This window comes from Schistosoma haematobium, chromosome ZW (genome assembly GCF_000699445.3).
Source record: "Schistosoma haematobium chromosome ZW, whole genome shotgun sequence".
Taxonomy (NCBI): Eukaryota; Metazoa; Platyhelminthes; class Trematoda; order Strigeidida; family Schistosomatidae; genus Schistosoma; species Schistosoma haematobium.
Window position 1 is genome coordinate 86,879,871 of NC_067195.1, and position 27,970 is coordinate 86,907,840.

General features: G+C 40.8%; 1 protein-coding gene across 3 annotated transcripts; it reads right to left on the bottom strand.

Moving 5' to 3' along the window:
• Positions 1 to 27,721, bottom strand: FAM98B_1 (Protein fam98b). Of its 3 annotated transcripts, XM_051212594.1 has the most exons (10): positions 27,310 to 27,721; positions 27,152 to 27,273; positions 27,059 to 27,115; positions 24,297 to 24,374; positions 23,663 to 23,877; positions 16,514 to 16,714; positions 9,288 to 9,473; positions 8,344 to 9,136; positions 2,749 to 3,008; positions 185 to 268 (listed from the first exon to the last, which is right to left on the bottom strand). In XM_051212594.1, exons 1-8 carry the CDS (start codon positions 27,360 to 27,362, stop codon positions 9,098 to 9,100), a joined length of 951 nt encoding a protein of 316 aa, XP_051072787.1. In that variant the 5' UTR covers positions 27,363 to 27,721; the 3' UTR covers positions 185 to 268; positions 2,749 to 3,008; positions 8,344 to 9,097. The 3 variants fall into 3 exon arrangements, with proteins under 3 accessions (XP_051072785.1, XP_051072786.1, XP_051072787.1); XM_051212593.1 differs by having other exon boundaries at positions 140 to 268; positions 325 to 3,008; positions 8,344 to 9,473; positions 16,514 to 19,314; positions 27,059 to 27,273; XM_051212595.1 differs by lacking the exons at positions 2,749 to 3,008; positions 8,344 to 9,136; positions 9,288 to 9,473 and having other exon boundaries at positions 1 to 268; positions 27,059 to 27,721.
• Positions 27,722 to 27,970: the final 249 nt, after the last annotated feature.

A 27,970-nucleotide genomic window follows, 5' to 3' on the forward strand; every position in this document is an offset into this window, starting at 1 on the left:
TTTTATTTATCCATGAGGTGTTAGTTTTTGTTTTTATTCGGTAAGGACAGATAAAACGTTGTACATTTATGAAAAGAAAAGAAAAGAAAGAAACGTTGAAACCAACTGAAATACAATTCATAATGATGAAGAAAGTAAATGGTGATATCCATCAGCAAAAGACAAAGTAATAATAGTATCATTATTAATAAGGTCTTCCGCGACTGCCACGCCCACCTGGTTGACCTCTTCCATAATTAAAATCACCAGCGACCTGACCCTTTGTAGGCTAAAATGAAAAAGTTTGGAGATTAAATATATTATCCGGGGAATTTTTCAACTCACCATTAATCGAAAACATTCAACTACAACAACTAGTACCACACGTTTGTAGCAACTGGTATAACGCAATTACAGGTTCATGGAACTGCTGCCAATTAAGCTCTAATATTATAGGTCCTCATGTAGTTTTTCTCATTTGTTCAAAATGGCATACTGCAAAACCACACAGTGAGATACCACTGAAGGAAAAAAAGGACATGTGGGAAAAGAGAAGCACAAACTTCAATTTGAAGAGAAACGAATTGAAGCAAAACCCTTGATGTGGTCGGTCGTTTTTTTATCCTATTACTCACCAACACTGATTACCGACATAACTATTTTTTAAAATCAAGCAGATGGACAAGTCCAGAACACTGATTTTTACAGTAAGTAGTTGCAAAAGTTGATGTTGTTTAATATTGTCGTTACTAAAGTCCCCTTAGCTTTGAATTCAGCCCCAAATGAAAAAAAACTTACAAAGTTAGCTGTGTTGTAAAAATATCCCAAACATATTATTCAGTGTTTTCGCTTTATTAGAAAAAACCTTTTGTGCATCTATATAATATACAGTTGTTACTTACATCAAACCCGTGACAGAAATAGCTTTACATTATGAGTCTTCATATATTATGTACAACAGAAAATAGTCAAACGACAAAATCCAGCGGAATGACGCTTAAGCACAATAGCTTACCGTCATCAACGCTAAATGCACCAAATGAAAGACTCACTCACAATGAATAAAATAGACATTGGATTATGAACCTTAGTTTGCCCTTTTTGTAGCTGCGAAACGGTGTCAATAGTTGTAGTTGTCGTTTGCTACGCTCAGAAAACTAGTTACATGTTTAGAAAGGTAGTTATGTATTTTTAAGGCTTTGTAAAAATAGTGTCAAATTCAATACTGCTGCTGCTGGGATGTTCACCCTCAACTCGACGTGGACGGTCATTGGGACTTCCTACTGCACACGCTCCTATGTGCTACAAACCATTCAGTTCCTCAAACGGTTCCCAAAAGCTTCAAGCCACCTACAGTAATCAAGAACCGTACCCTTCGCCTGCTAAGCCGCAAAAGGCACTGTTGGGCAGAATACAAACGAACTGATAACGACGGAGCGTATAGGCAATATAAACATATAAGGAACATATGCACGAAGGCTATAAGAGAAGACAGGCTTCAGTACCAGACAAAGCTTATGGACAAATTTGCCTCCAACCCTAGAAGCCTATTCCGCTATGCAGCCTCTCTTCGTCAAGCCAAAACTGGAGTTTCCCAACTGCTAGGTCTCAACGGCCCGACCAACAACGATGGCGACGCCGCTGACCTTCTGGCGGCTAACTGTAGTTCAACTCAAGGTGATGATTAACACAAGGGCAAGTTGGAAAAAGACGCGTAGTGGCCAAATAAAAACACGGCATTAATTTTCGAAGCCATAAACGTTTGGTTTGAAGCGTGTTAGAAGGTCTGGCTATCCTGTTTCAGGTAAGCACAATAGTTGCACTCTATAGCTCAAAAGTGGTCTTAGTAGGGTTGATGTTTTCGTTTCTGTACACCCTGGATTTTATTGATACTCCATAATTATGGCACTTCAAACTGGTTCTTCACGAATCAACATTTGGTTTATTCCACTGTGATCAATACCACAACTAATGCCTATTACATACACTTTGTTGATGTTTATTTTGTGGATTTCCCTTATCTGCATTGATGTGGAATCTAATCTCGTGTAGAGCATTGGTTCCTTTGAAAATCCAGATGCACATTGGCGATGAATACCAAGCAAAACGAAATCATGGATTGGCTTTGAATTTTATCCAACTGTTAATAAGTAATGGTTAGTCGAGGGTCATTTGATTTAACTTTTGATAAACACCTTATCAACAAACAGAACACAGAATCAACTTTAAAGTCCTTCTATGAAAATTACACTAGAAACCACTGACGGATTCACGTAATGCTCTGTATGGTAGTGATATACAACAACCTAGTCAAATGTCACATGGTCTGCTAGCTAAATTTTGTGACTTGTCACACTCACACCAAATTCATGCGCTTCGAATAGAGAATATACAACATTGAAATGGTGGAGATTTGTAGCTCAGGTGGATGATTCTGGTGGAGTTTTGTTCTCTGAGCTCAGAGAACTCCACCAAAATATACAACATTTATACGCACAAAAATATGATATATTTAATCGAACGATAGCAACGCAAAAAATGCGGCTTTTCAGTCAAACAGCACCTGCGTTTATAAAGACTAATGATACCACCCAATTGTCCAAACTAAAGTAGATAGAAGTTGGGGATTTGAATGTTACACCTGTTGGTTACAAACCAACCGTTTCTTCCAAACACTTAAGTCACCGTTTAATTTGGTCTGAAACCATAAAATTATTATTGTGGATAAGGGATAAATATGATAATAGTAACAATGGTACAATCCCTTACTTGAAAGACAAAATTTTGCTGTGAAGCAGCAGATAAGCCAGGTTCAAATAACATCATACCACCCATTTGTTGGCTGATTGAAGCCATTTGATACGGATCAGTCACATAACCATCACACAATGGTACACCTCTTCCATTGCTCGTGTATGGCGTTGCCTGACCATACATTTGAGCATAACTACCACCACCAACTCCTCTGCTACTGATGTTGCTGCCGACAGTACATCTTCCACCATTCCGAGATTCATCACAACTATAACCTTGTCGTGTATAAGGAAGTAAAAGCAACAACTTGAGTATTTGACGTAATTAACAAATGTATGTTTAGCATACATTTTGCTAATGGATTTGTTTTCAGCGAATGAGGTGATGTGTAGTAAATCTATCGATTTTTTCAGTGCATACAACTACTTGTTGTTTCTAGTGGTCGTATATTCCACGAATTGCATAGTTAGATTAGAAAGCTCTTATTGTCGTCATAGGCAGAATCATTTACCTAAATCCCCATCTATACATAAGTATGTAAGCACTCAGTGATATCAATTGAGATTTGATGGTTTCATTTTGTTTCGATACATTTATTTTTCTCTAGGATTACTTATTATAACTTCCGATTAAAGATCCTTTTACATCAATGGATATATTGCTTACATTTACCCAATAATCTCTACAGATTTATAGAATATTTGAGTTGTGTAACAATGGAGAAGAAAGCCACTATAATACACATAAACAAGCAAGTGGAGAGGAGTTGCTACAATGACGCGGTGGTCGGGCTTGCCTATCGTGATGACCGGACCGAACTATATTGGCCGGAACATATGTTCCACCATACCAGGCAGGTCGACTGAAGAACGGTAAGACTAAAAGCAGAAACTCAAGGTCTGAGGGCGAAGTTGTACTGCTGAGTGTAGGGGGGGGGTGACGTCATTAAGGTGTTTCCCTTGGGCAACCAGTATCTGCAACGATGCTGACTTCTCAAAAGGAAGGAAGGGGTTAGAAAAGGTCGACACTAAAAATGTCACACCTCACCTTACCTCACGGATTTCCGTCTCTGGCGGTGGGGCCCTTTGAAGAACGGAGCTAACACATTAAAAACCTTCCCACAAAAAGGTCATGCGCGACCGGCCTCAAGCAGTTGTCCCTCGGGCTCTGCGGTCACGCTCCCAGGTCGTCAAGACCAACACTAATCCAATTTCCTTTTCAGGTTCCCCAAGAAATACCATTCCACGGTGTGGGCAGCAGGGAAGTGACATCAGCCCTCATACCCGTAACAACACACGAGACCAAGTCGGTCACATTCAAATTCTTCCTACACCGCCTAATTACTCTTATCTCCCCGACTAACCCTTCTCACGTCCTTTTATCACCTCTCACTGCTAGGGCAAACGATTCGAGTACGCGGAACGCTACTCCTGGTCTCCTGAAACCACGCTCTACACTTCATGTTGGAGCTTATAACGTCCGAACACTGTGCCAAATAGGACAATAGGCTTCCTTAGCTAGGACTTTAGAATCTCGGGCCATCGATGTGTGCTGCGTCTCCGAAACGCGCATACAGGATCCGAGTAGCATCATTCATTTGACCCCACCATGTCAAAACGAAGAACCAACTCGATTCACACTTCGTGTATCTGGAAGCCCAGATGCTGCTTCTCGTGGACATGCTGGCGTAGGTATAGCATTGAGTCCTAGGGCAGAACTAGCCCTCTTAGAGTGGATCCCAGTAGACAGTCGTTTGCGCGCTGTTTGACTAAACGGAACAGTAAGGATTCGGGAAGATAGGGACACTCGTCGTTGCCTCTTCGTCGTCTCTGCCAATTCTCCCACTGACTGCAGCTCAGATGATGTAAAAGATTAGTTTTACAGAAAGCTTTCTGACCTTCTCCGGAAAGCTAGGCGCTCTGATGTAGTAATAGTTGCTGGTTACTTTAATGCTCAAGTAGGTAAACTAAGCGAAAGGGAAAGACACCTGGGTGGATCTTATAGCGTCGTGCCTCAAAGAACAGATAATGGCGACCGTCTGTTGCAGCTATGCTCAGATAATATAACCGTCTGTTTCTTGCAAAACTGGATCTCAACAGCGTCTACCGCACTGATAGACGCTCGAAAACTTATTCCATCTGGCTGTGAACATAACGAAGATCAGAGTCAGCTTAAGCGCAAGCTGACAAGAAGCCTACGCAGTGATCGTGAATAGTGGTGGGTAGCGATAGCAAGAGAGATGGAAAAGGCAGTGGTAATGATTCCCCGAGGGAAACACCTTAATGACGTCACACCCCCCTACACTCAGCAGTACGACTTCGCCCTCAGACCTTGAGTTTCTGCTTTTAGTCTTACCGTTCTTCAGTCGACCTGCCTGGTATGGTGGAACATATGTTCCGGCCAATATAGTTCGGTCCGGTCATCACGATAGGCAAGCCCGATCACCGCGTCAAGGTAGCAGCTACGGTCGGGAATCATCGAAGCACCCGCTTGTAGGATTCATACGTTAACAGGAATTACTCAAATTCTTTTCTGGTGATTACTAATGAGAAATACAAATTCTTACAGCTGATAATCATACTTTCTTTAGTACAGTAAACAGAACGAAAAATTGTCAGTAATTTATTTTGAGTATGCAGTTGCATTGAAGGTGTTTGTGTGTAATCAGGATTTATTAGCTGTGGTTTGAACAAACGATGATTTAATTGTTCCTAACTATTTTAGCAATGATCATCGATCCTTCAAATGCCCTGGTACGGCCGAGAGTGGGGAGAGTCCGCTCTCCCTCTCGAAATGCTCTCACATGACCACGCGTATAAAGCCTCTGCGAGGGAAGTCCTACTCACTGCCTTCTCGTGGCATTACTGTTTGTTACGAAGTAGAGAGGACGAAAAGCGAATGTCTGGCGCTTTGACCGGGTTGGTGGACACGGAGAGTACACCTAGGAGAGTTGGAAAACCCTGACTCCAAACCAATGATGCATATGGGCTCCAGTATCCTGAGTGAACAAATGGCGTATGAACCAATCGTTGGTCACCAGCTAACATGGGACTGCATCTCCTTACGATGCTCCACTGCCTTGTGGATCAGACCTATAGGTTGAAGGCTCCGGGTGTGGCCTCCTAAGAAAACCGCCTGCTCCAGTCTGCGTACCCGGGAAGTATCCCAGCCCTCATACAAATCGAATGGTCTATGTGGCGCTTATCTATTTGTGGTGCCTCCTTGTACCAATGTTTATGCGTTTAAATAAAATAATAAGATGCAAATGTTCACAAATTATTGAATACAAATGTTTATGAGGCTTAGGATGGATGATATTTACTGTGCAGGGATCTCGATTATATTTGTTAAAAGGTGATAGAAGTCGGGAAATTTTGTAGACAGCAAAAATATCATTTAAAAAAACAGAATGATGGGGAAATGTAAAACAAAAAGAGGTTCAGCACAACAGTGATTTGCAAAGAACTGGTACATACAAATGATTTGTGTATAACAGTACACGTAAATATACAAAGAATTTGAACTGGTTGGTATAGAGGGTCCAGTTTATTAACATCCTGAAAGCCCTATATAAAAACACCTCAGGCAGAGTGAGGGCATACAACCACCTCTCTCCATTGTTCCATTCGAACAGTGGGGTTAGACAGGGTTGCCCAATCTCACCATTCCTCTTCAACTTTGCCATCGATGACATTCTGGAAACAGCTCTGATGGATGTAAGTAATAGTGGTGTGGATCTGTTGCCTGGAGAAAGACTTCTCGACCTTGAGTATGCGGACGATATTGTCTTACTGTGCAATAATGCCCAAGGCATGCAATCCGTACTTAATCAGTTGGCAATCAGTGTCCGTAGGTATGGTATGTGCTTTGCACCTTCGAAGTGCAAAGTACTTCTACAAGACTGGCAGGATCGTAATCCTGTACTCACCCTGGATGGTGAGCAGATGGAAGTAGTTGAGAAGTTCGTGTATCTGGGTATCTGCATAAGTGCTGGTGGGGGTGTGAGTGATGAGATCAATGCACATATAGTGAAAGCCAGAGCGGCTTATGCCAATCTGGGCCACCTTTGGCGCCTTCGTGATGTTAGTCTGGCTGTAAAAGGTCGGATCTACAACGCGTCGGTGAGAGCAGTTTTGCTCTATGCTTGTGAAACCTGGCCTCTCCGAGTTGAGGATGTTAGACGACTCTCTGTGTTCGATCATCGCTGTCTCCGAAGGATTGCTGACATTCAGTGGCAACACCATGTCAGCAGTGCAGAGGTTCGGCATCGTGTGTTCGGGCACAGAGATGATAATTCAATTGGTGTCACCGTCTTGAAACACCGACTTCGGTGGCTTGGACATGTTCTACGAATGTCGTCCCAGAGAATTCCACGTCGTGCATTATTTGCCGACTCTGGGACTGGTTGGAAGAAGTGGAGAGGTGGTCAGTGTATGACATGGTGTCGTGGTATGAAAGAAAGCTGCAAAGGACTGGCTTCTGTTGGTCCTTCACGACTCCCTGGTTGGGGTCTGAGAGATGGTGCTACACAGTGGCTAGAGACGTTATCAGATATGGCTCAGAATAGAAGCCAGTGGCGATCCTGCTGTAACCTTCTTTTACTTTCTTCATAAAAAGTGGTTGTGTCTCCTTTACCTGAAAGATTTCTTCTGATTGTACCTTTTCGTTCCGTCGTTACTACCACACCACCTTACTCCAATCTCTTCGTCATTGTTCTCTTTTCTTTTGCGCTCCTTAGTTATTTTTCTACTTCTCTTCGAATTCTCATTGTTTTGTGTGGCGCATATATATTGGCGCTCTCTTGTACCAATATTCATGTGTTCAAATAAATAAATAAATAATAATAAACAATTTGGTATTTGAGAACAATTTACATGAGGAATTGGTTCAAGTTAGACAACCAACGTGATCACCGAAAGGCTTGAAGGATTTTAGGTTTGATTACACAAAGTTTCATACTGGGACGAGACAATAGTTTAGTGCTCCCTAATCTCCAAATAATTGTCTAGTAATTGAAGCAATCTACTAACAGACTTTAATCCTGTAGTACATTTACCAAATATGAGTTCATGTACTTGGTTTTAAAACATTCTTGTGTGAGATTTAGTTGTAACACTGTCCAACTAGTTGGATCAAAATAGATCGAGTGAAGTTTACACATGAGGCCTAATAAATAGAATCCTACTGTTTTATTTGCGAAGTCACCTCACTTGTTTAACTTCGACTTAGATGTCCTCCTAGAAACCACGCTCTTCATCCAAAGTCATATGTTCGGCATGTTCAACTACTGATTAACAATTGTCTATTTGTATTTAATTTATTCAACTGTTCAATAGCTGCAGTCGAACAGTTATTCAAGACTACTTGATACGTTACCATGTTTATACAAGCATGTATGATTGGTGATTTAGTTGAATAGACTATAGATTGCAAACCGTAAATTGTTGAGTAAACTTGCAATACTGCTATCACTGTTTTTTATTTCAGTAATATCCTATAGAATAAATCAATTAAAAGTAATGCTCCATTAAAAGACAATAAAAGGTTTACGTCAATACATACGCAGAATTTAAACAAACTACATATACAGAAGAGTAATTGAACGCTTACCACTAGTACCACCCTGAACACCCCCACGATTGCCATAACGACCGTCGCCACCACCGCCGCGACCACCTCTCTGTGTTACACCACCTCCATCTGGATGACGTTGTTTAAAAGCAGGCATTTCAGGTGGAGGCGGTTCCAACTCCCATGCTCTACCACCTCGATCAGGGACCCATAAAATAGACAAAAAAAATATATAACAGATCAGTACTATTCTCAGTTGAAATAAAAAGGCGTTAGCAACTGTGGTAAAGTGAAGTATCAGAATTAGCGGTTGTATGTGTCAGCTATAGAAACACTGATTTTCAAAAGTAATTCCAATAGTGTATTCGAAGTTTTTTTCCAAGGATGACAAGCTGAGTGTTATTTTTAACACAGTAATTCACATGAAACCAGAAGAGACAAATATTACCATGGTCGACAGATTTCATTATTGAAAGAGATACAATCATCTTAAAGTGAGCGTAGAACGCTCGAATTTCAACCGTTAGAGGTACTACGTTCGCACCTTGCTTCGCCTATGTCGGCATTTAACCATCTAACAAATGGAGAGAAACCAGTTGCAAGGAGCTAAGTCTGGTTAATAGAGGTCACAAGGCGTACTGCTCGAATTATGGGACCAGAAACCCTCAGGATAAGCATCTTTGAATGTCCAGGCGGGCTGTCGTGATGCATCACGAATCCATTAGTTTCACACAAATTCGATCTCGCATGAACCCTTAATAGCTTGAGAACCTCCCAATGTACAGGTCAGCACTCATTGGTTGTCTTTCAGAACTTTATGAATGTCGCGTACCTGTTAAACAAGTGTAAATGAAAAAGATCTATAGTACTTTGCGAGGTATTGGATATGATGATTAAACCCAGAAACAATACAAACCAGTGAGCAATGACAATAGAAAATAAATTACATTTTGTTGTCATTAATTGCCAAAAACTACACTTACTTTACCAATTAAAATTTTGTTCAATTCACATGATGTATAACGACGTGCACTTGTACCACTTGTCTTTTCAATTTGCAATATCATGTTGTCACGTACAGCTAAGACATTAGGAATGCCAGGATATGGAATTAGACCCATTCTCTCACGGATTGGATTATATACAGTAGTGATTTTATCCAAACTACACTGTCAGATAAGAAAAACATTACGAAAATTCAGAGTAAAAAAACAGAAATTAAAGTAGTACTTTAAACAAAAATCCTGGTGAGAATCGTATTTTAAAATATATGGAAGTAACTGACACAAGCTATAAAAACTGTAGAACCTGGTACAAATACAGATCGGTTCAATTTGACACAGCTCAACTAAAGTTCCCAATTATAAGCTACGATTACCGAATGGAACCTAGGCTGGGATTTCAGATATTATAACTGCCAATTAATTCACCAACCGATGGGACACATACTGCCATCTTAATCAGTTTGGCCTGTGAAATTCCATACCCTCACTAATGGTCTACCATTCCCATATTAGTACCCTCCCTTTAACACTTAGCACTACTTATCCGATTGTTCTATTATACACGAACAATGTTTCGAAGATATCAGTAAATTATTTACATTTACAGACTGTTTCCTGACCATCAAACAATAGGCAGGGGATCACTGGCCAGTATACTCGCTCTTACATCAGTCACAATGTAGAAACTGGTACGAACGCGGTATATTAAGAATCTAAGCTCTAGATATGACAGGTATCCGGTCAACATCGATCATCGAGTATCTTGTGTAGACAACTGTTTATAAATACTTGTACCTTTTTGATTATGGTTGTAGTTCTCTAAGTTTCAGCTCCGTACAGTAGAACTATCTTGACATTCGTATTGCAGATTCTAATTTTGATATTAAGAGATGGTGGAGAAGATTTCTAGCTCAGGTGGATGATTTTGGTGGAGTTTTGTTCTCTGAGCTGAATGGTTTGGTCGACCAAACCAGACACAGAAATGTCTAACATTCTCAACTCGGAGAGGCCAGGTTTCACAAGCATAGAGCAAAACTGCTCTCACTGACGCGTTGTACATTCGACCTTTTACAGCCAGACTGACATCACGAAGGCGCCAAAGATGACCCAGATTGGCACAAGCCGCTCTGGCTTTCACTATACGTGCATTGATCTCATCACTCACACCCCCACCAGCACTTATGCAGATACCCAGATACACGAACTTCTCAACTACTTCCATCTGCTCACCATCCAGGGTGAGTACAGTATTACGATCCTGCCAGTCTTGTAGAAGTACTTTGCACTTCGAAGGTGCAAAGCACATACCCATACTTACGGATACTGATTGCCAACCGATTAAGTGTGGATTGCATGCCTTGAGCATTATCACACTGTAAGACAATATCATCCGCATACTCAAGGTCGAGAAGTCTTTCTCCAGGCAACAGATCCACACCACTATTACTTACATCCATCAGAGCTGTTTCCAGAATGTCATCGATGGCAAAGTTGAAGAGGAATGGTGAGATTGGGCAACCCTGTCTAACCCCACTGTTCGAATGAAATAATGCAGAGATGGTTGTATGCCCTCACTCTACCCGAGGTGTTTGTATATAGGGCCGTTAAAATGTTAATAAACTTCCAGGCACACCCTTCTTCAATAGACAATCCCAGAGAACAGTCCTGTCCAACGAACCGAAGGCAGCCCTGATGTCAGGAAACACTACGATTGTTGGCCTTTGATAAGTATGGCGGTGTTCTAACATTTGGCGGAGGGTGAAGATATGATCAATACATCCTCGACCAGAACGAAACCCAGCCTGCTCCTCGCGAGTCAATCTTTCTCGGGTTTTGAACAATCTTCGAAGTATGACGGAAGCCAATAGCTTGAACGCAATCAGAAGTAGACCTATCCCCCGATAGTTGTTACAGGAACGACGTGAACCCTTTTTAAAGACAGGGACAAATATCGACTCATTCCATGACGTTGGTACACTCTCTAGTTCCCAGACCTTTGTAAACAACGTTGTCAGTTTCTTAGCAAGAAAGTCACCACCACCTTGAAAAAGAGCCGGAGGTAAGTCATCTGGACCCGGTGATTTGTAACGCTTCAAGAGTTGGAGTTCCTTGCGGACTTCCGCCTCATTTGGTGGATCAGTCGTCACCGGTCATGGAGGGCAGGATAATCTGACCGGTGTTGCCGGAGCAGCAGGCCAGTTGAACTGCCTTTCGAAAAATTCTGCCCATCGTCCAAGACGTCGATGGATGTTAGTGATTGGCATCCCATCATCCTCGCAGATTGTTTCGCTCACACCAGACTTCTTGCTGCCAGTGGCTCGGATGAGTTGGAAGAGATTCCGGTAGTTACCAGATGCAGCACGCTCCGACCACCAGACTTCTCGGTCCTTACCCAAGCTTTTCTCAATTTCGTTACGTAACAGTCGTCCTTTGTGGTCAAACTCACGAGTACCCGGAGTAGACTGAGTGGCTTCAATGAGTTGTAAGGAACCAGATGAAACCCAGTGCTTATAAGCGAGACGTTTCGCAAAGCCGCAAGTGGCTTTACTCGCCATTTTCATGGCGTCGTGAAGTTGCTACCAATAATACTCATCCATACTTTTCGGTGGTATGGTAGCTAGCCTAGAAGCTAGCTCGGTTCGATACTTACTTGCAACAGAAGTTGCAACCAACTTGCTGACATCAATCCTTTGGTGGCGGTCACTTCGTTGTCCACTGAACAGTAAGGTAAGATTGGCGCAGACCAAGGCATGGTCAGAGTCCAGATAGTTACTCAAAAAGGAGCGGCAGTCTTGTACACAACCACGCCAGCGGTAGCTGGTCGCGATGTGATCAATCTGAGCGAATTTGTAGTACTTCACCAGAGTCTTGAATACGGGTCTCGGATAGACAACAAACGTCGATATTAAGACTTTCCAAAGACATAGTCAGCCCTATCTGTTGTCCGACCTGCATAAGTGTGCGAAAGTTGAAGGAAGCCAGTTTGAATGGTGCATGTGGTTTCAGAAAAACTGCTTCAGTATTGATATTTGGTGGTAGCATACAATTTTCAACCAGGCAGTGACTCGAGAACGTTTCGATAAAACCGAGCTTCCACCATAGGCTAGCTACTGTATAACTCGAAAAATAAGGATATATAAAGTGGGAATAAAAGAGAGTGAATAAATGACGTAATAATAATAATGTGAACTGTTTGACTGTAAATTGGAGCGAGAATAGAGTTTTCAGTAGATGTCATTATTTTCATTATATTTGTGCGTGGGCCGTGATACTGAACCGGTGCCCAAACCGAAGCAGGTAGCTTTCTTAGGGGACCACACCCCGAGCCTTTGACCTTGAAAGTCTAACCCACAAGGCAGTGGAGCATCGTAAGGAGATGCAGTCCCATGGTAGTCGGTGACCAACGATTGGTTCACACGCCATTTATTCAGCGGCAATAGCTAATAGCAGACAACTATTCAGACTTGTTAAGGAAACCGGTATTAGGTCCTCCGTCTCTTTACGAAGTTGAAAAAGCCATAGGAAATCTGAAACGAGGGAGAGCAGCAGGCCCTGATAGGTTTACTCCTGAGATTTTTAAGGATGGTGGTTCAGTATTAGCAGTGAGATTAACTGAGGTCTTAGGTAGAATTTGGGAACTGGACGTAATCCCATCTGACTAGTCTCAATCACTGATTGTGCCAGTCTATAAGAAAGGACAAAAGTCCTCTTGTGACAATCACAGAGGAATCAGTTTGACTAATATAGTGTCTAAAATGTTAGCTTTAATAATACTTCGACGCCTAACCAAAGCTCGTGAAGAACAGACTAGAGAAAATCAGGCTGGTTTTCGACCTGGAGGTGGTTGTATAGACCACATATTCACACTAATTCGGGTTCTAGAACACAGACACACATTCAAACGCCCCATAATCGTAGTATTTCTCGACCTTAAAGCGGCATTCAATCATAAGTGCCTTGGAAACATTGCTCGTATATCCTGGAACCATCGAGTAACTAATGTGGTTGTTAGGAAACGGGTACTAGGTAAGAATGGTAAATCAATTGATGAAGTAGTGAAACTTCATCAGTTGAGATGACTGGGACACGTGTTACGTATACCCAACCACCGACTACCTCGACATGTGGTCTTCAGTGGTATAGGAGTAGAATGGAAGAAAGCTAGGGGCGGTCAGATCAAAACATAGCACAAATCCATGAAATCACTGACAAGTGGACTGAGCCATGTTGGTAGGTGTAGACTACCTGGTTGGGGTCCGCGAGATGATAGAAACTGATGGTTAGACCCTGAATGTATTTATTCATTTATTTATTTCAACACATAAATATCGGTACAAGAGGGCACCAAATATATATGCGCCACACCATATTTGTGTGTGTGGGCTGTGATACTGCCCGGGTGCCAAAACCGAAGCAGGGACCCTGAATGACATGGCTCAAAACCGTTTGCAATGGCGCAGGTGCATCCACTCTTTATGTTCTCCCAAATTCTAATCTTCTGAATTCATGTCCCTTTTTCCTCTTTCCAAATTTATTTCACTGTATTATACTTCAAGCCCTAATGTTTCCGAATACTGCTTATACTCTTACTACCTCTACCACTACGGGATTTGAGTCGACAACTGCATCTCTGTGCTAATGTGTGGCAACTCGAACTGCTATACGTACGTACGAAGTTCTATGTTGTTACTGACTGACTGACACCATTTATTCTCTCAGGATACTGGAGCCCATGTGCACCATTGGTTTGGGATCCGGTCAAAGCGCCGGACATTTGCTTTTCGTCCTCTCATTTTCGTAAACAACACCCCCGCCACGAGAAGGCAGTGAGTAGGACTTCCCCGGCAAAGGCTGTATACGCGTGGCCGTGTGAGAGCACTTCGAAAGGGAGGACCCACCCCACTCTCGGCCATACCAGGACATTTAGGGGCAACTCTGTCGTGCTTTCGACTACTTATAGCCTTTTAACTTCACTAAGAGTAGGAGGACTTACATAAGTTTGACGTTCAGGTAGCTTCGAGATATTGGGTAACTGAGTGATTAAAGGCCGATTGAACTGTTCCTTAAAGTGTTCTGCACATCGGTTCGATTACCAGGATTGAGAATGAATAAAATTACCGTCTTTATCCGAGATAGTCTCACTAAAAACCAAACTTCCAATACCCGTTTCCCTGATAAGTCTTAACATTTGTCTGCTGCTACATATCGTTGATGCTTTTTCCATTTCTTCTGCCTTCACAAACCACCACTACTCACGATTATTGTGTAAGCTCTTGATTAACTCACGTCCAAGCTGACTCCACTCGTCATCGTGTTCGGAGCCAGACGGGATGGCTTCCTGAGCATCTATCACACTCCGACAGATCCCGCCGAAATCCCCGAACTTTTTTTAACCTTTTGTTTAAATAACCTGTAGAAATCACTAGTTTCTACAGTTTTTGGATATCACGTCAAGCTGCCTCAAGATGGATATCCCTCTCATGGTTGAACAACTTCTCTAATTATGTCTGGAATATATGCTTAACTTCCTAATTGATTAGGTTGAACTCGAAGGAGTTTTCTTGCTATAGCTTTTCTCCGCCCAATAAGACGCAAATAAATACATGTTCGAAGTAGAGCATGATTTGAATCTTCTAAATACGGAAACCGATATCGCCATTTGAATACAGGTTAGTAAAAGCCACGTAAGCCATATTCAGAAATACTAGTAATCCATTATTCATTAGGCGTAACGGGAATTCCAACATAAATGAAAGGGCTAGTACACTCAATTACTTCAATGATGAATTACAGATTCGAACTAATGGATTTCCGTTGACGACTAGGTTTTCTAGGCAGCTGTGGTTGTATATATTTTAACAGATCGACTTATTTTGTTTGACAGTGGGTGTTAATGGTATGGCAACTTCACTATTTGGTGTCCCATGAGATAATTTTCAGGAATAAAAATGTGGTCTGCATTGTCTTGGGAGAGATATGTGTTTTGGATTTCCTAAATATCTTTACTATGTGAAATATTTTTAGAGAAATCTGAAAATGAATTAAATCATCATTGATGATCATATCGACCTGAAAGTATGACCACAAAATTAAAGAGCTCGGTTACATATGAACTTTATGTAAGTGTTTTGGGTTTTGTGTTATATCTGGACGGAAAATAAGTTAATAGTAACCGCTAGGATCTATTTGTGAACTATTGTTATATATATTCTTATTTTGTATCTATTAAATAACTATATTATATGTATATTCACATTCCTTCTATTATGAGCTTTTATTGGACCTATTGACTATTATTATACGATTTATCATTCTTAAGATATTTCCAATTTATTAGTGACAGTCACAATCACAGCCAATTTTTGACTTTATCTTGTATAATTGTTGTTTTCTACTTATGGTATGATGCGGTCTGGTTTGTTTATATATATACCCAGTATGTCTGAAATATATTATTCGTATAACGGAGGCTGATATTGGTGTTCTGGACAAAACCGGCTGGGTTATGAGACAAGCTACTATCGTGGTGGACCAATAAGAACTAAGAAAGGACTCTAGGCTGCTTATACAGGTTTATGTGTTATTGGCTTGGTCAGTAAGTCAGTGTCCTCAATCGGCAATGATAACTGACAGGCCACAAGAACATAACATTTTAGAGTGCTAACACCCTAGTTTCTCAAGCTCTTCTATCAACACCCGAAAATCACATAACAAGAGTGAGATCATATGACCATTTCTTCTGTCTGTGATAATGCAGTGTGCCTGAAGAAGCCACTTTTTTGCTGCAAATGTTTTACTGCAAACCTACTCAATTACAATCAGTAGCACGAGTTGGGACTCGGACTTGAAATTCAATGCTTATGATCACATCTCAAAATGATGATACTTCAAAGAATACGCGTTATACTGTCATCCGTTATTTTATTAAGGCACTCCAGATTGAGTTCTGATGATCGTGTAACTCAATAAAATGAGGTCTTATCAGGCAAGGCTTAAAATGGGAGTCATTAGTGATTCTCCAATGGTTACTATCACAAACGGTGAAATCCACCTCACTGAAAACATTCAACTTAATAAGTGTTATTTTCACTTTTAAAAATGAATTTTGTTTTTCACGAGTTATTTTTGTACATTAGTATTATTATGATAAATTATAATAAATTATTTTTAAAAAACTAAACCAAAACATTAAGACATCAACTCACTTTCGCTTTATCTGACCATTTAAAACTTTGTACAGTAACATCTAAACGTTTTAAAAGAGTAGCTTGGCGACTGGAATATTGTTGTTGTAGCAATGCGGCGATACGCATTATCTGTGACCATTGGCGATCACTGATACCAGTCAGTGGGATAATTGATTTCCCCATATGATTGGGTGGGCATCTTGAAAGACTATCGGATATCTAATAGAAGAATAGTAATGCAAACAAATGTATGTTTTGGAAGAACCTCCAACCGTATGATATTTTACATCATGAACTGACTTCAGTTGGATAACCAGTGGAAAACAGCGATGGAGGCAGTGAGCATCTATATTGTTTTAGTATGAGGCTCCTAAGCTCTCCATAACTATATCTTAACACACAGTCTTATTGATTAATCTTAACGGATTTACGCCACAAATATATCAACCATACTCAGTCATTCATAAACAGTGTAGTTAGTCAGTCAGCTACAACGTAGGACCAGGCACATTTATGCATCGGTCCAAGTTGCCATACCTCATTAACACAACAAGATGGACACCGGATTCACAAAAGTAGTTAATTCAGAGGTGGTAATATATAAAAGAAAGATTGGAATAAGGATATAGTACAGGAAGAAAGAATTAGTTCGTAGAAAGAAAGATATGAAGCAATTTTAATCTCTTAGTTTAAGGGAAGATAGAGAGCGTATACACCTACGCCATTGTGATCGATTCTGAGCCATGTCACCAAGGGTCTTCAACCATTGGTTACGACAGTCACGCGGACCCCGACCGTTGTTGCTACTTTGACGTGGTGGTCGGGTTTGCCTATCGTGACGAAGAAACCGAGCTATACTGGCTGGAACAACTGTTCCTCAAGGTCCTATCATGTCAGACAGGTCGATTGAAGAGCGGTAAGACTAAAAGCAACAAACCCAAGGTCCGAAGGGGAAGTTGTACTGCTCACTGTACAGAGGTGTGAAAGCAGTAAGGTGTTTCCTTCAGACAACCAGCATGACAGCGATGCTGCCTTCCCACAAGGAGGGGTGGGGTTAGAAAAGGTCGACCCTAAAAATGCACACCTCGCCTTATCCCACGGATATCCGTCTCCGGTGGTAAGGTCCCAAAAAGTACGGAGCTAACACAAAAATTACCCATAAAAAGGCCGTGTGTTACCGACCTCAAGCAGTTGTCCCTTGGGCACTGCGGTCACGCTCCCAGGTTACTAAGACCATCTCTAATCCAATTTCCTTTTCAGGTACCTCCAGAACAACCCTTCCACGGTGTGGGCAACCGGGAAGTGATAACCACCCTCATACATCTAACAGCACTCAAGACCACCGTATTCCTAATCAACCTCCGTCTTCACTTCCTATTACTCCTCCTACATCGACTTTCACCTCTAAACTTCCTTTTTCGACTTCCTCCTCAAACAGTGTAGTACCTATCACTAAACTCACTCGGATCAACTGACCACATCTTATCAGTATAGTGAGGTGAAATTATTAAAACAAATGCTAGAGTAGTAGTAGGAGTAACAGTATCAGTTTTGGTAGAAAATACTGAGCATATATAATATGATTCGAGAAAAAATGGATTTGTGAAATGAGAAGTATAAGTAGTTTAGGGAAAAGACTAAATGCATTTTTGTTAGTATGACTGATTTTAAACCACCTTAGCAAACATTTTCAACTGTTTGTTACGATAGTCATGAGGACCCACCCCCAACTACGTAGTTCTCATCTATCTACCACAGTAAGTGACAGGATATCAATAAACAACCTGTGATGTTATTTTCGTACCCTGACAGAGTTATTCGAAAGAAAAACAGAATACATGGATATCATTTGTGCCAATCAAGAAGTTAGATTCCTGCTTTATAAGAAGAATTATGTATATGCTCAAATAATGTAACTCCTCCTGAAGCCCTTTTAGGGATACTTTCGGTCCAAAACCGGGACCGACACGGGGTTAGTAACCGCATTCCGTCGAAAACAACGTTGTTAATAAACGTTAATCATAAAAAAATCAATGTGACTTATCCCGTACATATTCTACTACTTCAGTATTCATCATGTTAATTGTATCTCCTTATGTTGGTGAGGTGTAGCAGATTCAAAGTTTGGTGTTGCTTATGACTGACTGACATATTTATGTATTCGACTGCAAGCTATAACTTTCGATATCATTCGGTTGTCCAAATGGCTATTGCAATTCGAACCTGAGACTTAATAGTTCAAAGCAGAGTGCTTTAGCGAATAAGCCTTCAATTTCACTCTAAAACGAGTTGATCTATGGAACCCCTAGACTCCAATATGTTATAACCGAACAAAAAATAAATGAATGGTAACTGCTGAGGGTTGTTTATAGACTATTGTTACGTATATTCTTACCGGATAATTATTAAGTAACTAGATTATGTATATATCTACATTCCTTTCATCATAAGCTTTCATTTGACTTATTGGCTAATGTTATACGATTTACTATTCTCCAGTTATTCTCAATTTATCAGTTACTGTCTCCCACACACAGCCAATTTCAGCATGATTTTGCATAATTGTTATTTTTTATTTTATGGTGTGATGGGGTCTGGTCCGCTTGCGTATAAACCAAGTACGTCTGACATATAAGATCCATATAGTGGAGGTTGATATTTGTGTTCCGGACTGAGCGAGCTGGGTTAGGTGAGAAGCTGCTATACAGAAGGCCAACAAGGAATCGGAATTAACTCCAGCCTACCAGTGCTGTTTGACATGATACTGGTTAGTGATTTTATCACGTGATAGTTAAGAGGCGATAGAACGCAACAGAATACTTTGAGGTTTACAGGGTTGCAAGGAAAGCTGGAATAAACAGTCACAGTTAAATATGTATGTTTGTTTGAAAATTTCAATATATATCCACATCTTGAGACAAATTTCAATAAACTCAATCTGGTATTTAGTTTCGACACTTGAAAATGTAGGTATGACTGTAAGAGAAACAGTGTTGCAAAGATGATAGATTTGAATAACCCAATGGCAGGGAATAAATTAGAATATATTGTGATAACTCCGCCTGAAGTCCCTCCGGGGGCTACTGCCGCTCCCAAGCCCGGATAAAGGAGGAGGGATGGGTATGGGGTTAGCGTCCCCATCCCGTAGAAAACTAACTCGCTAAAAAAACGCTAACCAGAAAACAGTATTCAAACCTTTTGAACTCTGCCCTGGGAGTCAGAAGGTCTTCATTTAGAAGAACTATGACGCCTCATGATGAAAGCCGAATTCCTTCGGAAGTTACGAGGCCGATGCCCCTTCTGACAACCAGAGCGACCATTTATTTAGGTACATGGAATGTGCGTACAATGTGGGACACCGGGAGAGCCTTCCAAATTGCTGCAGAAATGAGGAGATACAACCTAGAGGTGCTTAGGATCAGTGAAACACATTGGACACAAGTTGGACAACAACGACTAACTACAGGAGAGCTCCTGTTATACTCCGGCCATGAAGAAGAAAATGCACCACATACACAAGGAGTTGCATTGATGCTGTCCAAACAAGCACAAAATGCACTTATGAGATGGGAATCTCATGGACCAAGGATCATCAAAGCCTCCTTCAAAACAAAGATAGAGGGTATTTCAATGAACATCATCCAACGCTATGCGCCTACCAACGATTACAATGAAGACGCTACAGATCGATTCTACAATAGGCTGCAGTCAATCATCGAGAAGTGCCCAACAAAGGACCTGACCATTCTGATGGGAGATTTCAATGTCAAGGTTGGAACGGACAACACTGGATATGAAGACATCATGGGACGACACGGACTGGGAGAAAGGAACGAAAACGGTGAGAGATTTGCAAATCTATGTGCCTTCAATGAACTGGTCATAGGCGGCACCATATTCCCACATAAACGCATACACAAAACCACATGGACTTCACCGGATCACACCACGCAAAACCAAATCGACCATATTTGCATCAACAAAACGTTCAGGAGGACTATAGAGGACGTGACAACCAAGAGAGGAGCTGATATAGCATCAGATCATCACTTGCTGGTCGCCAAGATGAAATTGAAACTCAAGAAGCACTGGACAATGGGGCGGACAATATCACAAAAGTTCAATACGGCCTTTCTTCAGGATACTAACAAACTCAACAAATTCAAGATAGTCCTAAGCAACAAGTTCCAGGCCTTTCATGATCTACTCAATGGAGAAGGAACTACTGTGGAGAGCAACTGGAAGGGGATCAAAGAGGCAATCACTTCAACATGTCATGAGGTCATGGATCGCAAGAAGCACCATCACAAGGAACGGATCACTGTTGACACACTGGATAAGATTCAAGAAATGAGGAACAAGAAGGCAGCAATCAATACCAACCGAACAAGAGCAGAAAAAGCCAAGGCACAAGCTGAATACACAGAAGTAAACAAACAAGTGAAGAAGAGCATCAGAACCGACCGACGTAAATATGTGGAAGATCTAGCAATGACGGCGGAAAAGTCTGCAAGTGAAGGAAACATGAGATGATTGTATGATACAATAGAGAAGCTCGCTGGAAATTATCGTAAACCAGAACAACCAGTGAAAAACAAGAGAGGCAAAGTAATCACCAACACTGAGGAACAGCAAAACAGGTGGGTAGAACATGTGGTGGCATTGAACCCTAACCACACAATAGTCAACGCTGAACACGAGACACCTAGGAAAATAGATATTGAACATGTGCCGCTGAGAAAAGCCCAACGAGGGAGAAAGCGGGAAGAATGGATCCAATGAATTCGAATTGGTCGGATGGCATGGCTTGGCCTAGCAATCGTGGACTTTGTTAAATGTTATCTTATGCTTTTTATTCATATTAAATATATTGCTCTATCTCTGGTCTAAGCTTGTATTGGTGATTGTTACATTGCAATGAATCAGGGTAGACAATGATGTGACTTCCACGTAAGATCTTTTAGATTAGGTACTTACATCATAACAACTCTACAATTTCAGGACCAGGTTTATTATCAGAGCAGTACTAATATCGAAGTAGACTATAGTTCAAAAGAACTCTTGAATCGATCAGCCCCACTGAACCCACCCAACATCGAAACAGCACCCACGGACCACCCATTCGATGTTGGTCCACCAACAATTGAAGAGATAAGCATGGCCATCAGGCAAATCAAGAGTGGCAAAACAGCAGGACCGGACAACATTCCAGCAGAGACACTGAAAGCAGACGTAGCGGCAACTGCAAGGATACTCCACATTCTCTTCAATAAGATTTGGGATGAGGAACAAGTACCAAAAGACTGGAAAGAAGGACTCCTGATCAAAATACCGAAGAAAGGCGATCTCAGCAAGTGTGATAACTACAGTGGCATCACTCTTCTCTCAATACCGGGAAAAGTCTTCAACAGGGTATTGTTAAACAGGATGAAGGACTGCGTAGACGCTCAACTTCGTGACCAACAGGCAGGATTCCGTAAGGATAGATCGTGTACAGACCAAATCGCAACTCTACGGATCAGTGTGGAACAATCAATTGAATGGAATTCATCACTCTACATCAACTTCATTGACTACGAAAGGGCATTTGATAGCGTGGACAGAACAACACTATGGAAACTTCTTCGACACTACGGAATGCCTCAGAAGATAGTCAACATCATACAGAGTTCATATGATGGATTACATTGAAAAATCGTGCATGGAGGACAGTTGACAAAGTCGTTCGAAGTGAAGACCGGTGTTAGGCAAGGTTGCTTACTCTCACCCTTTCTCTTTCTCCTGGTGATCGACTGGATCATGAAGACGTCAACATCTGAAGGGAAGCGCGGGATACAATGGACATCTAGGATGCAGTTGGACGATCTAGACTTCGCAGATGATCTGGCCCTTCTATCCCAAACGCAACAACAAATGCAGGAGAAGACGAACAGTGTGGCAGCAGCCTCAGCAGCAGTAGGTCTCAATATACACAAAGGGAAAAGCAGGATTCTCCGATACAACCCAGAATGAACCAATCCAATCACAATTGACGGAGAAGATTTGGAAGATGTAAAAACCTTAACATATCTGGGCAGCATCATTGATGAACATGGTGGGTCTGATGCAGATGTGAAGGCGCGGATCGGCAAAGCAAGAGCAGCATATTTACAACTGAATAACACCTGGAACTCAAAGCAACTGTCAACCAACACCAAGGTCAGGATTTTCAATACAAATGTCAACACGGTTCTACTGTATGGGGCAGAAACCTGGAGAACTACGAAATCCATCATCCAGAAAATACAGGTGTTTATTAACAATTGTCTACGCAAAATACTTCAGATCCACTGGCCGGACACTATTAGCAACATTCTATTATGGGAGAGAACAAACAAGATCCCAGCGGAGGAAGAAATCAGGAAGAAGCGCTGGAAGTCGATAGGACACTCATTGAGGAAAGCACCCAAATGCGTCACAAGACAAGCCCTCACATGGAATCCTGAAGGTCAAAGGAAAAGAGGAAGACCACAGAACACATTACGCCGAGAAATGGAGATATACATGAGAAAAATGAACAAGAATTGGATGGAACTAGAAAAGAAGGCCCATGACAGAATGGGTTGGAGAATGCTGGTCAACGGCCTATGCTCCATAGGGAGTAACAGGCGTAAGTAAGTAAGTATATTGTGATAAAAATGAATGATAAGGGCAAAAGGACGAGGACACACGGTAATGATGATAAAGACAGCTTAGTATATTGTTAAAAAGATAAAAACCACTAATATTCCCTGAAGTTGTCTTGAAGCACCTAGAAAAGAATGAAAACATGTTAGACGACCGTACTTACTTACTTACACCTGTTAACCCTCACAAAGGAGCATATGCCGCCCACCAGCATTCTCCATTGAACTCTGTACTGGGAGATCCCTCTCAATTTTTTCCAGTTGCTTTCCTATCCATCCTTTTGACGACTGTAATGTTCTGCAAGTGTCTCCAACCATCCTACTCATGCAACTAGTATCCAGTCATATGAAATGGTAAATAGTTCGATTTTGCCACAAATTATCCAAACACAAATTAATAAATGTACGATACTATTAGGATTTATTAGAAAACACTTCCGAAATAAAAAGCATGAACGAAACGAACATCTGTATAAGCTATGTACCGTTTGTAATCACTTACACCTTTTTGAAGACAAGAATATATAACAGTAGGTGCTGAGTCATCAGGAAGCACTTTTAAGCCAAGAGCTTTAAACGCTTTCTGCAAACAGGATAGAATTTCTACTTTATCCTCCGAACTGTCCACATCCATGAAATGATGTTCGTCACTTTGTTTACCAACAGACTTCATTGTAGATAATTGTCTAACAGCCATTATCTCTGAACATAGATATTCTGAGAAAGAAAAACAAGAACAAAATGTGAAACCGAGACAATGGTTGTACCACATCCCCTTGCATTATGTATCATGGTTGAGTAATAGCATTTATTGTATGTATAAACAGTCAATCCATCAGCAATGAGCAGCATAAAAACTGACGCATATGCACATCAGTTCAACTTCCCATACCACAGTATAGTGCGACGAAATTATAAGGATAAATGTAAGAATAGTAGTAGGAGTAGTAGAAACTTACTGAGTTAAAAACTCATTTTCACCTCATTTTGGAAACAATTGAGTGCCATTTTAAACTTTTACACAGAACAATAAATAATAACTTATCCTAAACGTAATTTGCCATGAATTTAAACAAACTAAGATTTTATCTATGAAGCAATTACACAGTTAAAACATATAGAAGGGTTAGACTCACGTAAAAGCAAACTACGATTATTAACAGAAGAAAAGCGGTCAGAAATAGGTCCTTCTGTTAGCACTGAATATGGGCAACCTTTAAAACAAAACAAAAAGATCACTTGGTGAAAGGAGTCCACCTTGTCAAACGGGATATCCGATAAGTCACAAAATAATCAATAACTAGTGTCAGCGATGCCCTAGTGGTTAAAAGACTCGAGAAACAACTACAAGGTCTCTGGTTTGAAGCCTAATCCACCTGTTTCTGTTCCCAGGTAATTCACACACACGCACACCTGCACGTGATTACTAAGTTAGATGAAAAGTAATTAAAATTTGTTGATCTAACTCCCAGTTATTGTGTCGAAGCATAATAATATAATTTGACTTTAACCAGTTTAACAGTATCACTATACGTGAGCAATACGTCAAAAACATCTGCGAGGGAACACTAGCAACTTATGAAAAACTAACCAATGAATTTTTAAATTTAAAATGATATAGAGTAAAATACTTGAAAGTAGACTTACCATCTGATAGTCAGACAGACAACAAGCCTACGCTACAAGTCTCATAATTTCATGAAATTCATGCTGGCTCTTTTCTTTACGTGCCAACATTTCAACATTTGTTGACCTACTGTGTTAGATGACACTACAGATCATTGTTGGACAATCAACTGAATGGAACTCGTCACTATACATCAACTTCCTTGACTATGAGAAAGTATTCGACAATATGGATAGGAGAAACTTATGGAACCCTCATCGACACTATGGTGTACCTGAGAAGATCGTCAACATCATACGGAAGTCATACGACGGACTACAGTGAAAATTCATAGGTGGAGGACAGCTGACAGATGTATTCCAAGTGAGTACCGGTGTCAGAAAAGGCTGCTTACTCTCGTCGTTTATCTTTCTTCTGGTGGTTGACTAGATTATGAAGACCACTATATCTTAGGGTGAACACGGAATACAATGGACAGTTTCGATGTAACTAAACGATTTGGACTTTGCAGATGACCTAAACCTTTTATCTCATACACACCAACAAATGTAGGTGAATACAGCCAGTGCAGCAGTAGCCTCTGTAGCAGTACACAACGTATCATAAATAATACAAGCACATGAACAAAAGAACACTCGACTTGCTATTTCCATAACTAATTAGTGAAAACATAAAAAATTAACCACTAGGTTTAGAACCGATTTACGAGATTCCGAATAATTGTTAGTCATATCATAAATGTTCTCATCAAAGTGCAGTCAGTCATTCGACTACGACATATGACCAGGCATATACATGCATCAGTCCAAGCTGCCACACCTCATTTGCATAACAAGATGAACGGCAAACTCACTCACACATTGAAACTGTATATATTATCTAATGAAAGTTTATCTTACATTTTAAAGAAAAAAGAAACAAAACAGAATCACGACTGAGGATAATTTTCTTTCTTATTTATTTATTTGTTTATGGGTTTTTTTAATTTATCAACTAAATGGTTATCCATTTGAAAATTTATGAATAAATAAACATCTTAGTCAGTTAGTCACAACGTAGGATCAGGAACATATATGCATCGGTCCAAGTTGCAATATCTCATTAGCACAACAACATGAACACCAAATTCATAGAAGCAGTTACTTCAATGGCACTAATATATAAAAGAGATTGCATGTGAGGATATGATACGGGGAGAAAGAATTAGTTCGTAGAAAGAAAGATATAAAGCAATTTTAATCTCACGGTTTACGGGAAAACAGAGAGTGTATACACCGACGCCATTGTGATCGATTCTGAGTCATGTCACGCAAACTCTCCAACTATTGGTTACGGAAGTCACGTGGACCCCAACCAAGTAGTCTATATCACTAACATGGCTCAGATTAGAAGTTAGTGACTTCAAGCACTGATGCCACGTTTTGGTTTGGCCGCCCCTAACTCTCTTTCAACCATCCCCAGCCCTACTCAGCATTGCACGTCGTTGTAATCGGTGTTCAGGCATACGTAATACGTGGCCCAACCATCTCAGTCTACGAGGATTCACAACTCCATCAAGTGATTTACCGCCGTTCCCTAATACCTTGAGTCTAACCTCACTATTACTTACCCGGTGATCCCAGTAGATGCGAGCAATATTTCTAAGACATCTGTGGACAAATAATGGTAGTCTACGAGTATCTTCTATCCTTAATAGCAACGTTTCGCAGCCGTAAAGTAAAACATACCGAACTACTGCGTAGGATACTCGTCCCTTAATTGATAGACGGATATCTCGCCTTCGCCATAGGTGACGTAAGTTAGCAAAAGCTAAACGGGCTTTTTGAATCCGTGCTGAGATCTCGTCAGACACCAACCCATTAAGACTGATTAGACAGTGGGCAACTCCGAGGAACACCGCTTGAGTTTGAAAATGCTGGTGACAGCCAAAGTCGAATAAATAAAACCGTATTTCATAAACGAGTTACATAATCAAAATTCTAGGTTCATGAAGCGATGTCAAAAACCCACCACCAGCCCTTTCTTACTGAAGTACTGTATAATCTGCTTTGAAATCTAAGTGGTTTAGTGAAGGCTAAGCAATAATCACCAAATCACATTAAATTGGTGGACTTTACCAAACACTTGACTTTTATGTTGCTTATATTCGTAAATGAATTTGAGGCACTGAGACATTTTATGGATGGGACTTAAGAAATTCACTGGATTCTTTAACGTTCTCGTCTGAATCTCGTGAGCATACTGTCTAATTTACAATTAATTATAACTCACCATAAGATATCAGGAACTTTTCCAAGCTGTTTGTGAAGTTGGCATATTCATACTCGTCTGAAATTTATTGCATAACAAAAATGAACCTGTAACCTGTAAGTGGATAAACATTCGAAGAGATGTTGTGAGATTTGCCCAGTTCAGACACCAAATCACTAACTACTGATGAGAATTCATTGTCCTTCTCAAGAAAAGTTCTTGATTCGTAGCTTTTGCTGGCAAAAAAATAAACAAAAACAGGGATATATTACCCAACAGCCTTAAGAAAGTTTAGGAGGTCATTCCTCGACTTCTTGGTCATCATTCGAAACTGCCGGGCCGAAAATGAGTCAAGTGGTTCTGGACAGAGTATAAGCTCCTCTTAGTGGCTTTTCGTATCTAGTAGTAGTGGATCACCGATGCATCCAGTTTACGACCTAGGTATATTTAACGATAAAAGAGAAACAATGCTCGCAAATTATAACGTGATATAGTTCTGAGTCCTTAAAAATATGACAAGTTTCATATTCAGATTTGTGTAATCAGGCCTGCGGCCCATGTTATTTCTTTTCTATTATGCTTCTGTGAGTGTTCAGTCTTCTCTTGAATGAGTCAATTGAAGGTGCGGACACCACTGCTTTGGGTAACAGGTTCCAAGTATTTATGACTTGGTGTGAAAACCCGTATGCCACGGGTATTTTGTTCGTTCTTGGCCTTTCTACTCGCCCGCTATGTCCTCTGAGATGTTCCGATCTAGTGGGAAGGAAAAGAGAGAATATGTTAGGTCCAAAATGATTTCTTAGTATTCTATACATCAAAATTGGATCTCCCTTTAGTCTGCTATAGGATAGAGGAAAGAGGTCTAGATACATACGTATATTGGAGGTGAAAACTCAGCTGAAGCTCGATTCTTCAACCTCATCGATGACTTGG